Source organism: Artibeus jamaicensis, unplaced genomic scaffold, assembly GCF_021234435.1.
Source record: "Artibeus jamaicensis isolate MK-2021 breed Jamaican fruit bat unplaced genomic scaffold, CSHL_Jam_final contig_793, whole genome shotgun sequence".
NCBI lineage: Eukaryota > Metazoa > Chordata > Mammalia > Chiroptera > Phyllostomidae > Artibeus > Artibeus jamaicensis.
The window spans coordinates 389596-403189 of NW_026521975.1; the positions used below are offsets into that span (position 1 = coordinate 389596).

At 33.1% G+C, this 13594-nt stretch overlaps 1 protein-coding gene across 2 annotated transcripts in view; it reads left to right on the forward strand.

Annotated features, from left to right (window-relative positions):
* Positions 1-12263, forward strand: part of ZMYM2 (zinc finger MYM-type containing 2) — a 114215-nt gene extending 101952 nt beyond the window's left edge. For both annotated transcript variants that reach the window (XM_053672834.1, XM_053672835.1), the window contains 4 exons: positions 8499-8613; positions 9252-9503; positions 9815-9935; positions 11323-12263. In XM_053672834.1, coding sequence (XP_053528809.1) covers positions 8499-8613; positions 9252-9503; positions 9815-9935; positions 11323-11515 — 681 coding nt within the window. In that variant the 3' untranslated portion in view covers positions 11516-12263. The remainder of the gene's footprint in view (positions 1-8498; positions 8614-9251; positions 9504-9814; positions 9936-11322) is intronic.
* The last annotated feature ends 1331 nt before the right edge of the window (positions 12264-13594 follow it).

Consider the following 13594-nt stretch of genomic DNA (forward strand, 5'->3'; position numbering starts at 1 on the left):
AAAAGGGTACATTACTACTACTATTACTACTACTACTACTGTTATTATTATTATTGTAAATCAGTCAAAATTATACCAATTTTTTTTCAGCTCTGCAAATAATACATTTTTTGATGTGTTGCAGAATTTAAGTAATAAGTTTATATGTGCCATGAGATGAAAGAGGTTGAAAATAGCTGCCTTAGTTGGTTGAGGATTTTTCTTAACTTTTTATTTTGTTGTTGAGTTTTTAGCATAACCAGTTATTGAATTTTGTGAACTGTTTTTTTATATCTTTTGAAACAATGATAAGATTTTTCTCCCTTATCCTATTAATAATGGCGCATCAATTATTTTCAGATGGCGAATCAACATTAAGTTCCTGGGATATAGTCCATTTCTTGATACTTTATACTTTGTACACATTGCTGTTTGGATTTACCATTTTACTGTTGCTGATTTGTACAGCTGTTCATGAAGGATATTAGTACATAGTTTTCTTGTGATGTCTTCCTGGCTTTAGAATTGGGATAACGGCCTCATAAAATAACAGTTTTCCTTTCTTCTATTTTCTGAAAAAATTTGTTCAAATAGGTTTTTTTTCTTTCTATGTATTTGCCTCTATGTGCCTCACAGTGGAGACCAGGTCTGCAACCCAGGCATGTGCCCTGACTGGGAATTGAACCTGCAACCCTTTGCTTTGTAGGCCCGTGCTCAGTCCACTGAGCTACACCAGCTAGGGTAGTTTTCTGCTTTTCTTGAGTCCATTTTGGCAATTTCATCTTTCGAGAAATATATGTATTTTATCAAAGTTGGAAAGTTTTTTGCATAAATTGATAATATTCCCTTACTAGTCTTTATTTTCTCTGCATTTTATTATTTTTATTAGTTTCTATACTGGTCATCAACGACCATTATTCATAAAACTTTCTTTTTCTTCACCCTTCTGTCATTGCTCATACTGGTGATTTGTGCCTTCTCTTTTGGTTCTTGAACAGTCTATCTCAGAAATCTGCAAACTTTTTTTAATATTAAATAATTTAGGCTTTGCAAGCTAAGAGGCAAAAATCTAGGATATGCCCTGGCCAGTGTGGCTTATTTGGTTTGGCATCATCCCACAAACCAAAAAAGCCATGGGTTCAGTTTCTTGTAAGGGCACATGTCTGGTTGCAGGTTTGGTCCCCAGTTGGAGCATGTGCAAAAGCTCCATCAATTGGAGCACAACCAATTGATGTTTCTCACTTACATCAGTGTTTCTCTCCCTCTCTTTTTCCATCCCTTCTCTTTTCTCTGGAATCAATAAAAATTTTTTTAATTAGGATGTTATTAAGTTACTTAATAGCAACTTAAAATGTAACTATTTTTATTTATTTTTTAAATTTCATTGAAACTATTGGGGTGACATTGGATAATAAAATTGTATGGATTTCAAGTGTACAATTCTATATTACATTATTTGTATATTGTGTGTTTACCATCCAAAGTCAAGTTTGCTTCTGTCATCCTTTGCTGTGCAAAAACACTTTAGTTTGTTTTGGTCACTTTTGTTTTCCTTGTAGGAGGAGACATATGAGAAAAAATATTGCTACAATAAATACCTGACATTTTACTATGTTTTCTTGTTGGATTTTTATGGTTTCAAGTCTTACATTTAAGTCTTTAATTCATTTTGAGTTTTTTTAGTTGTTCAGTTACAGTTGTCCTTTTTCCACATTGCTCTCTCTTATCCCATCTCACTGCCACTCTCAACATTTTGAGTTTATTCTTGTGTAGGTTTAAGAAGGTGATCTAATTTCATTTCTTTGCATGCATCTGTCCAGTTTTCTTAACACCAGTTATTGAATAGACTAGCTTTACCTCACTGTATATTTTTGCCTCCTTTCTTGAACATTAATTGACCAAAAAGGTATGAGTTTATTTCTGGGCTCTCTATTCTGTTCCATTGATCTATATATATGTTATGCTAGTACCATGCTGTTTTGATTGCTGTGGCCTTGTAGTATGGTTTCATGTGAGGTAGCATGTTTCCTCCAGCTTTATTCTTCCTTCTCAAGATTGCTGTGGCTATTTGGGGTCTTTTGTGGTTCCACATACATTTTTGGAATATTTTAGTTTTGTATGAAATATCATTTATTCTCTTGTTAGGAATTACGTTGAATCTACAGATTGCTCTGTGTACTATGAACATTTTAATGATGTGAATTCTTCCTAACCATGAACCTGATATATGCTTCCAGTTATTTGTATCTTTTTCAGTTCTTTATTCAGTGTCCTGAATAAAAGAAAATTTTCTGAGCACAGGTCTTTTATCTCCTTGGTTAAATTTATTCCAAGGTACTTTTTTGAAGCAATGGTAAATGGGATTGTTTTCTTAGTTTCTTTTTCTGATCATTATTGATGTATAAAAATGCAATAGATTTCTGAATATTTATTTTCTATCCTGCTACTTCACTGAATTCTGTGATCATTTCTAGTTTGTTCTTGGTGAAATCTTTGGGGTTCTGTTTATACAGTATCATGTCATCTGCAAATAATGACAGTTTTACTTCTTTCCAATTTGGATGCATTTTATTTCTTCTTCTCTGATAGCTGTAGCTAGAACTCCCAGCACTATGTTGAAAAAGAGAGGTGAAAGTGGCCATCCCTGTCTTGTTCCTGACCTTAAGGGAAATGCTTTTAATTTCTGTGCAGTTGAGTGTGTTTGCTGTGGGTTTGTCTCATATGGCCTTTATTATATAGAGGTATAGTTCCTGTACTTCTACTTTGCTGAGAGTTTTTATCATAAATGGATGCTGGCTTTTATCAAATGCTTTTTCTGCATCTCTTGATATGATCATAGGACTTTCTGGTTCATAGGCTAATGCTCAGTGGATTGAGCACGGGCCTGTGAAGCAAAGGGTCACTGGTTCGATTCCCAGTCAGGGCATATGCCTGGGTTGCAGGCCAGGCCCCCTGTAGGGGACCCATGAGAGGCAACCATACATTGATGTTTCTCTCCCACTCTTTCTCCTTCCCTTCCCCTCTCTCTAAAAATAAATAAATAAATACAATATTTAAAAAATTGATTCTTTATACACTGATAAATGTCTTCTCAAAATTTTTTACTACTAAAATGTACTCTGAAAATGGTTAATATGGTAAATTTTATGTTTTGTGTGTTTTTAGCATAACTGAAAAAATTGTTTTATGATTTGTTCTTATTATTGGACATATCTTTACACTTGATTTAATTTTGTTAAGGACTGCATGCTATGTATAAGCAGCTTTAAAAGTAATCTGAAAACTCAGTGCAAAGGTAAGCAATCTAAAGTATACATACCTTCCAGCCCTCGCTGGTGTGTGTGACTCAGTAGATTGAGTGCTGGCCTGCAAACCACAGAGTTGCTGGTTCGATTCCCAGTCTAGGGCACATGCCTGGCTTGCTGGCCAGGTCTTCCAATAGGGGGTGCGTGAGAGGCAACCACACATTGATGTTTCTCTCCCTGTCTTTGTCCCTCCCTTATCCTCTCTTAAAAACAAAAATAACTAAATAAAATCTAAAAAAAAAGAAATATCTTTAAAATATATTATATTTTTTCCAGAAGTCATTGCTATTCAATGTTACTTCAAGGATGTATACAGAAATAAAGGCTGTTTTTGGAAGAGTGCTTAATTTTAATGCATTTATTATTTTTTTCACGTGTAGCAATAAAAATAAGATAATGTTGAAGTATGATTTCTCTAGATAGGCCTTCTAGAAAGAGGAGTATCTTCAGTAGTAAGGATAGAGTTTTGTGCATGTGTTCAGGGGTGGGTAGTCACTTCTGTGTTGTATGTTGAAAAAATAAATACAGTGATGGATGTTGAATTGATACTTGTGTAAAGGGGAGTTTATAGCATGTTTTTATCCCTTATAAACAAATAGCTTATTTTTTCCCTTGATTGTATAAGGAATGATGGTTGTTATTAAATGTTCACAAATACAGAAATGTTTGAGGAAGAAGAATTATATAAAATCTTGCAGTCATCATGATTTTGTTTTCATATACTCTTTTACATGTGTGAACTCAGTCCTTTCAACAATGATGACCATTCCATAAACTTCTGCTATTTTATTATATTTTATTTTATTAAAGATTTTATTTATTTATTTTTAGAGAAGGGGGAAGGGAGGGAGAGAGGTAGAGAAACATCAGTGTGTGGTTGCCTGTCACATGCTGCCCACTGGGGACCTAATGTGCAACCCAGGCATGTGTCCTGACTGGGAATCGATCTGGTGACCCTTTGGTTCACAGGCCAGCACTCAGTCCACTGAGTCACACCAGCCAGGGCAACTTCTGCTATTTTATATTAACAGCGTACACCTCCTTCCCCCTTTCTTCCAAATCCTACATAACTATCTAAAGAAGTGATGCTTTTATTTCTGTGAGATATGATTCCTGGAAGGGTATTATTGGATCGTAAGATAAAGTATATTTTTTATTTGAAAAGATATTATTAGATTGCTTTCAAAAGGATTTGTGGCTCTTTTTATGTTTATTGGTATTTGGATTTTCTTTTATGTGAATTGTTGCTTTGCCTGTTGGGGGTGGTTCATCCTTTTCAGATTGTTTTTTGTCACTTTCCCAAAAGTTTTTCCAAGATTTTTTACAGTATTTAGTGCACTAAATCTTTTATCTGGAGGAAGTATTTTTAAAAGGCAGTATTAACTCCATTTACTAAATTTTAAAAATACATAAAGTCATGTGGCTCATTAGAGTTTTGTGTAATTAGATAGTTCCCTGATAATTAACTTATATTAAAATAATTATAACATTTAAAAAAACTTATATAATGTTTCTTTGATCCAGAGAAGGGCCTTAAGAATTTGCTTTATGTTTCCCAGCAATGATGTGGTGAATTTAGAGTTTTGCTAGATTACTATGTTCATTGGTTTATTCAGGGGAAAAAAGAGTACTACTTTATACTGACCACTGAATATTGGAGTAGACTTGGGAGATGACTTTTTTTTTTGAGTATTTATTGTTTTCCATGTACTGTGCTAAGTACTTGGCATGTCATTTAATCCTCTTAACTGTACTGTTACCATTTTTTGATAAGGAAGTAGACGAAACTTGCCTGAGGTTATACAGGTTAGACATCTGAATTTAATCTGGTAAGCACTTTGAGTTAAGTCATTGTAATATACTCCATGCAAGGGTTTAAAATACACAAATATATAATATTTAAACAGTGCTATACTCATGGTATGGTGTAGTGGCACAGAACCAATTGAGTGACTACTCAATTCTACCTGAGGCTGTAATCAGAGAAAATAAAACAGTGGAGAAGACCTTTAAATTTAGTTTTGAAGAATACATAGAAATTCACTAGGCATACAGTATGAGGGAAGAACAGTGGCATTCTGAGAGAGAGAAAGGGCACCATTTTCTATGGAGAGGCTTGGCATGGCTGGAACTAGAAGAGTGGAGGGCTCTGGGGATGGGTGGAGTGTGAATAAGAGTCATGTCACTAAAGGCTCGTATTCCTTGATAAATTGTGTAGACTTTGTCTTTTATCCAGGGTGAAACATGAAAAGCTTTTCTTGGAATATTTTCATTGAAACATAAATTAATGGTGGGTTAGTTTACATTCTTCTTCATGAAACTTGATGCAGATAGCATTTGATAAGACAACCAATTTTAGAGACATGTAAGTAGAATCTCCTAACTATATTTAATAGTCAAGTTATGAGTGCCTTACAGTCTCAACATTTTATGTTATTATGTATATTGTTAATAGGTTTCTTGCTTAGCTAGCTTTTCAAAACATTCTTTGAAAATACATATTTTCCTTCTTTCTGACAATACATATCTAACCAAACATTTTAAAGTTCTGAATATATTCTCCAAAATACATGCTTTTCCAACTGCCTATTAATTACGTTATATGGGATGTTCATTCTACTTCTAAAAGAACAGTACCAGAATTTCTTCTTAAGTAGATAGCTATCTACCAGTGTTAATCCATTGGAAAATGGGCCCTTGAAATGTACCTACTCTGAAAATATGAAATGCTCTGAGTATGAAATCCATATGGTTTATAAGGATGTAAATTTTTAAAAACTTAAAATATCTTATTTTTATATTTATGTTGAAATTACACGTTTTAGATATATTGGGTTAAACAAAATATTTAATTAAACCTGTTTTTTTTTTTTAATGCGGCCACTAGAAAATTTAAAATAAAACGTGAATCACACCATATTTTATTTTTTAATGCATGCTGTATACAGTGATTCTAAAATTATCAGTGGATTTCCAAATAAAATGTGAGACCAGAACACTTACCAAGGAATTTATATTTTGAAAAGAGGATGCTTATTAATTGAAACATTCTGTGATTGCAGACTTTCTGTAAAGGTTATTTTTGATAAGCTTGCTGCCAATCCAACAGGCCTGTGCTGTCAGGGTGTTTTCTCTCGGGCTTCTTTCCAGAAGGTGCTGCTGTCTTGACAGTTTGTCTTTGCTTTGCTTCTGGATCCATTGTTTTGTTTTCTCTTTTTTCATTTTTTTATTTAAATTTTATTTTAATTGTTGTTCAAGTACAGTTTTCTAGTTTTGTTTTTTTTTCACCAGATTCCCATTGGTCATAGGACTCCAGTGATGGAGCATATGAGGTGTTTGTCGAGTGTATAGATGAAGTGTTTGTAAATTGGGACTGCCTTTAATGGGACTTAACAGTAACAATAATAATATAGTATTGCTTTCCATATACAACAATGACGAATGAAGAATATTGTCATTATTGAAGCAATAGGGCAGCGGATCTTTGAATTTACCATGGACTACCTAAAGAAGCCTTTTCAGACCTGAGTTGGGAGCTTAGTAGTTTTTGGCTTTTGGCTTGTTATCAATATCATTTTTGATTGCCAGACAGTTATTGGTCTAATTGTTAATCCTTTGTGAAAGATGTTAGAAATTTTTGTATTACCATTTTGAAATTGTGCTGGCTAACATTTCTTCTGACAGGTAGGAGTCATAATTGGTCAACTCGCATAATAGTACTCTAGTCTTATTTTTGATTAGTATACATGGTATATATTTTTTCATCTATTAGTTTTTACTTATCTGGGTCTCCCCATATTTACAGTAGGTGTCTTACAGGCAGCATATTTTGGGGTCTTGCTTTTTTCCCCTTTAATCCAATCTGACAGTATTTGTCTTGGTGTGTTTAGACCAACAAAGTAAAAGACCAGATAGTAAAGACTTTAGTAAAAGTAAAAGACTTTTTAAAAATAAAGACTAGATAGTGAATGTTTTAGGCTTTGCAAACCACATGTAATCTGTCATGCAAATTATTCAGCTCTGCCATGGAAGTATGAAAATAGCCTTGGGCAATATACAAATGCTATGTGCCTGTCTTTCGAGGAAACTTTATTTTACAAAAATAGACAGTGGGCCAGATTTGCCTCAAGAACTTTAGTTTGCTGACCCTAGTTTAGACCTTTTACATTTAATGTAAATACTGCTATCATTGGATTAAAATCTGTCCTCCTGCTAGTTGTTTTGTATTTGTTATACCTGTTCTTTGTTTGTTTTTTGTCTTTTTCTGCTTTCTTTTGTGTTTTTTTAATTCCATCTTTGTCTCCACTATTGGTTTATTATTTATGTCTCTTAAAATTTGTTTTTAGTGGTATCCTAGTATTTATAATATGCATCTTTAGTTATATTTACCTTCAAATTACAGTACAACTTAATGTGGAATGTAGGAACCTGATACCACTGTAGTCCTATTCTCGCCTCCCATTCTTTGTGCTGTTGTTAATATGTAACAACACATATTTTATTTTGACATTATTTCATTGTTAAATCCCATTGGAGATGGACTTTGTGAACTGTCATGTTTAAATCATCTTTTAACACCTTGACTGTTAAGGTGTGTCACAGTAAATTACAAGATTGATGAAGTTGTTCTGACTCACAGGAGAGTGAAGTCTAGAGAGGCAGTCAAGAGAAAAACATTAATTAGCCTAACAGAGTTGATGCTGGAGGAGGTCACACACCTGCAGAGTAACATTTCAGACTGCCCTCACCATTTGGAATTTTTCTTTAATTATTGATAATTTAATTACTGTCAAATTTAATTTTTTCCCTCCATTTCCTGCCCTCACCATTTGGAATTTTTCTTTAATTATTGATAATTTAATTACTGTCAAATTTAATTTTTTCCCTCCATTTCCTTCAGTAATGAACTAGAGCCAGAAATTCTGTTTCTTATCTGATAGACCATAGGTTTTCATCCAGTTCTTAACATTCTGGATTCTTGGGTATGTATGTCAGTTTTGTGTGTCTTAAGCAACAGAGTAATTGGTAACTTTGATTCTTTATGATTTGTAGAAATGTAGTGAAAGCCAGTAATCTCTCATGTTTTATAAGTGTGCTTGTTTTTGTTAGATGTAATCTTTATTTTTTCCTTAAGTAATATAGACTATAAGTAACATATTCACTATTTATAATTAGCTGGTTTTCCTTCAAGAAAAATTTTTTCTTTTTTTGTAGTACTTGTGTAGTAGTAACCGAAAAGACAACATATTTATCGATCCAGGATACCAGACATTTGAGCAAGAATTGAATAAAATCCTTCGAAGTTGGCAACCAAGCATACTTCCAGATGGTAATGCTCTTTTAAAATAAAGCTGTTGTTAACTTGCTACTGGGGACTTTTATTTGTACGGAATGTACATTAAAAATAATTAGGAAATGATTTAAATTTGCGTATATTTTAGACTACTTATGTGTGAACTCAATGATTGATCTTTTGTGGAATTAGAAATTAATGTCAGAGATAACTAGTGTTTATGAAGAGCTTTGTAATGAATATGACCTTTGTCTGTAGTAAGAAACTGGATGTTTACTTCTTCAGCCTTTAGTGGAGAATCTGATGTAAATTTATCTAAGGTTAAACCTCTGTTTTAGATGTGTTAAGTAAAGATTTTTGTAAATGAAAATCACCTGTTCTTTTCAGGTATTCTACAGATTTAAATTTCTTTCTGACCATTATCTGCTTATCCTGTGGAACAGAAGCAAACATCCAGTCCCTTATAGCAGAGATGCTAGTTCTCCATAGTCTTTTTGTGTTCCCTAGCCTCTGTATTGCTAATGAGCTGCATAAGTAATTCTGAACTTCATTTCAGTTGACTTGGTGTGAGTAGAAGATGGTGATAGATTGCTTCTTAACTCTGTCTATTTCTAGGTAGTAAATGAAAACTGTTTTCTTTTTTATAATTTTTAAAAAATACTTCTCTGTTTAAGGGTCAATATTTTCTCGAGTTGAAGAAGATTATCTCTGGAGGATAAAACAACTAGGCTCACACTCTCCAGTAGCCCTTCTGAACACCTTGTTCTACTTTAACACTAAGTATTTTGGCCTGAAAACAGTGGAACAACACTTAAGACTTTCCTTTGGCACTGTGTTTAGGCATTGGAAAAAAAATCCTTTAACAATGGAAAACAAAGCATGTCTTCGATACCAAGTGTCTTCTTTATGTGGAACAGATAATGAAGGTAGTATAACAGATTTTTATTTGGGGATTGTCTATGGCAGAGATAGCCAAACCTTGCCTTACTAAAGACTACCTAGGCCACTTGATAAGAACCTGAGTACTGTCATTTTCATAAAATAAGACATCCTATGTCTCATTAAAACATCTTAGTTAATTTTGTTTAAAATTTATTCATTACCAGAAGCCATACTTAGGTCTCTGAAGGGTACCTAGTACCATTCTTTGGTATAACACTAGGACTGAATAGAGTGAATAGTACTGTCTGTCTTCAAGATTGGGCTTAGGAAGTTTATGCGATTTTTATTTTTTAAGATAAAATTACTACTGGAAAAAGGAAACATGAGGATGATGAACCAGTATTTGAACAAATTGAAAATACAGCCAATCCTTCTAGATGTCCTGTGAAAATGTTTGAATGCTACTTGTCTAAAAGGTATGTGTTAATCATATTTAATTTTTAAAACTGTATAAGTTAGTTGCCTTGAATTAATATTACCAAGAGGTGACATTTTTCACTGATCTTTCTTTAGATTTCTTTTCTCACTTATATCTGAGTCTATTTAATTAGAACATTTTTAGTCCCATTATTATAAAATGCCAGCTTATACTTCATACTTGATGTTAAGAAATCACTCTCCTAATGAATTTGTTACTATTGTCATCTTTTTAAGTATAGCACTTCTAATGACTGTAAAACAGGGGCACAAATCTTCTTTGGTAAAGGGTCATGTAGTAAATATATTAGGCTTTTTTTGGTTATAAAGTTTCTGAATTCTGCTTTTATAGCCTGAAAGCAGCCATATACTATTATATATAAAGAACAGTTATGACTGTGACCATAAAACTTTGCGCAAACAAGTGACAGGTTATAATTGTTATGCCATGGAGAAAAGGTAAGTTAAAAAGGTGGGATAGATAACTGCAGAGGATATTTAAGTACTTACATTTAAGAAAAAATTGCCCTTTAAGAAGGTCTGAAAGATCAGAGCATTCTGAAAGCACTGTACTTTTCAGCTAATATCACTGCTTTTTTTCCCCAATCTGATACCAAAAGACACTTAAAAAATTTTTAAGTGAAATATTTAGAGACCATAAATTATTTTATACTTGTCCATTATTTTAAATATGCACTCTTTACTTTTCAAAAAGTTAGCATGAACTCAATGTATTTTCTTAACAGTCCGTTTTATAAATTTTTGTTAGATCCCCAAGTTAGCTCTCAAGAACCCATAAAAATGGTCATGTCACCTATAGGATGATGGTAATATTTCTGATGATGGTTTTGGGGTGGCCCTATTTGGCTGCAACAGAATCAGGATCTCCCAGAGGTAGTAACTGTTTGGTAGAAATTCCTATCTCAGTACTATCTTGTTAGTATTTTAAAAATTAAGCTTTGTTGTATAGTGTTGTTAAGTATTTTTATTTTATATGCTACCATATTTCATCAGTTCTAAGACACTTCATATTTTATCATCTCTGAAACTGGGATGCATATTATAATTGATGTATCTTAAAATTATTGTTCTCAGTGTTTAACTTTAGTGGAAGTATCAAAGTAATATTTTAATTATTTCAAATAATGGTGTCTTGGATTTGGTGAAAAACATAATTTAAATTATGATGGGAAAATAATCTTTTCTCAGAGAAATTAACTTTCAAAATATCTGAATGATAGAATATTTAATGTAGGTAATGAGGTGCATATGATCTGACCACATAATGTGGTTAGTAGTCATAGAAGAATTCCTGAAATAAGAACAGAAAGTTGTGGCATATTTTGTATATATACTGTAAAATTGACTTTCTCCTTTCTCCCAAAGTCCACAGAATCTTAATCAGAGAATGGATGTTTTTTATTTGCAACCAGAATGCTCTAGTTCCACAGATAGCCCTGTCTGGTACACATCTACTTCATTGGACCGAAACACCTTGGAAAATATGCTCGTACGGGTTCTTTTAGTAAAAGACATTTATGATAAAGACTATTATGAACTGGATGAAGACACAGACTAAAAAAGGAACGTTTCAGAAGCAGTCGGGATAAAACAGCATTAGATAGTTATGCTGCTAGATCTTCATTATGGAAAACATTTCAAGTTTACTTCTTCTGTTTTAAGTTTTGTAGCAGTGTACCCACACTGGGTATTACCATGTAAATAATCTGTGAGTGAAAGTTGCCATTATTCTATGTAGTGGTTTTAGGATACTTAACAAATACATTCAAATTTTTTTATTATTTATTTGATTAGATATGTTTGTAACTTTTTACATTACAAAATATGAATGAGAATGTGCCATGTATAATTTTTTTCTTGTAGTAAGAAACATACATATTGCACAATTCTACTGTTGCAACGCTTCCTTGAAAGGGGGCCCTTTTACTGGGTTTTTGACCACATGGTTGTGTATGGATAGCACTACTAAAAGTTTAGAACTTGCAGTGTCTTTCAGAATTTTTAAAATAAACTATAAACTAATAGGCTGGGGTTTTTTGTTTTGTTTTTGGGGGGGGAGTTTTGTTTGTTTTGTTTTATGTTTTAGTTACTGAAGCCTTACAAGGTTATGGGGGGGAGAGAGTGAGAGAGAGAGAGAGAGAGAGAGAGAGAGAGAGAGAGAGAGAGATCAAGATATCTGAGGCCGGCCATCTTCTGTACCAAAAATAGACGAGAGAATGCTGTCAATATTGGTGTACTGTAATGTGAATCTATACTGGTGAAAACAACTTTTGTTCTCCTTATTAAAACTTTATGTCCTTTTCTTATTTGTGGCTTTCTGCATCACTCCAATCAGTTATTTAAATGTATATGTATATATGTGTGTGTATATGTATGTGTGTATGAAGAATGATATTGAAAACATGATCATGAAGACTTTTTTTGTAAAAACATATGATGAAAGTATAAAATTCTGTTTTCTTTTTTATGCCAACTGTTAAGTATCCAAAATCTCCTTTTACAGAAGCTTGATCCACTCCTCCTTACCCTGCACTACACACACACACACACACTTTGAAGGATATAGATCATATTACAATGCCTGTCTGGTGCTCAATAACTTTCCCAATATTATTAGAATTCTTGCGCCTGCCCTCAAATATGGTTGATGTGTACATTGGATAAAATTATTTTTAGAAATGCCACTCCTGAAATTAGAAAGGCTAGTTTTAAAAGATAGTATCATGTGTTACCATGAAGATTACTAGTGTAGGGATTCTGATGTTTCAGATTTTTGGCAAATGAAGTTTAACTCAAAGGAAATCACCTTTGTTGTTAGATTTTTTGGCTTTTAAATTTTAATTACTTCTTATAGAAGATTGCATTAAAAATGTGCTTCTGCCTAGCAGTGTATTTATCCTTTCAGGCCTTTTCTTTTAGTGCTAGCTACAGACTGTCATAAAGAAACCCTTTGGCCGGTTTCATATGGCATGTGGGTAGTCATGTTTTCTTGTTTCCAGTTCCTCAGTCACCACAGTGACATTACTTTTCTGAAATTGCCAGGGGTGGGGCAGTTGGGTTCTTTCCCACAGTGGGTAGGCTGTGTTGCACATCTCTTAGATACTGCTCTCTTCTTCAGGATAAATGTAAGCATTCAGAAGGAATTTTCTTAGTCATGCTTTGGAAAATTTCACAAGTGTAATCACTATATATTTAAGCAATAATACCAAAAATATTTTTGGCATAAAAATTACTTTAAATGTTCTAACTTCTTTTGTAAGTTTGAATAGTGTTTTTCTCCTTTAATTTTATATTGTTCATTTGATAATCATACAGTAACAAATCTGATAATACTTTACTACAATAGATTGCTCATTGTCTATTTAATGAAGAAAAGTGGGTAGTATATTTAAAATATATAATACAGGTTTCTTCATACCTACCTTTCCCCAGAACTACTTCCTTAAGAACTTTCCCTGTAAATGAATCTTATTGATAGGAGGGTGGTTGATCCCTGTCTTTTCCTCTTGAAAGTGGTGCTGTAGTCCATCAGAGCAATAAACTTTTTCCCAAATGTCACTTAATGTGTATTTTACCAAATACCACACATATCTACTGTTCTCCTACTATATTAAGCACCTTGTCTTGCTATTTACAT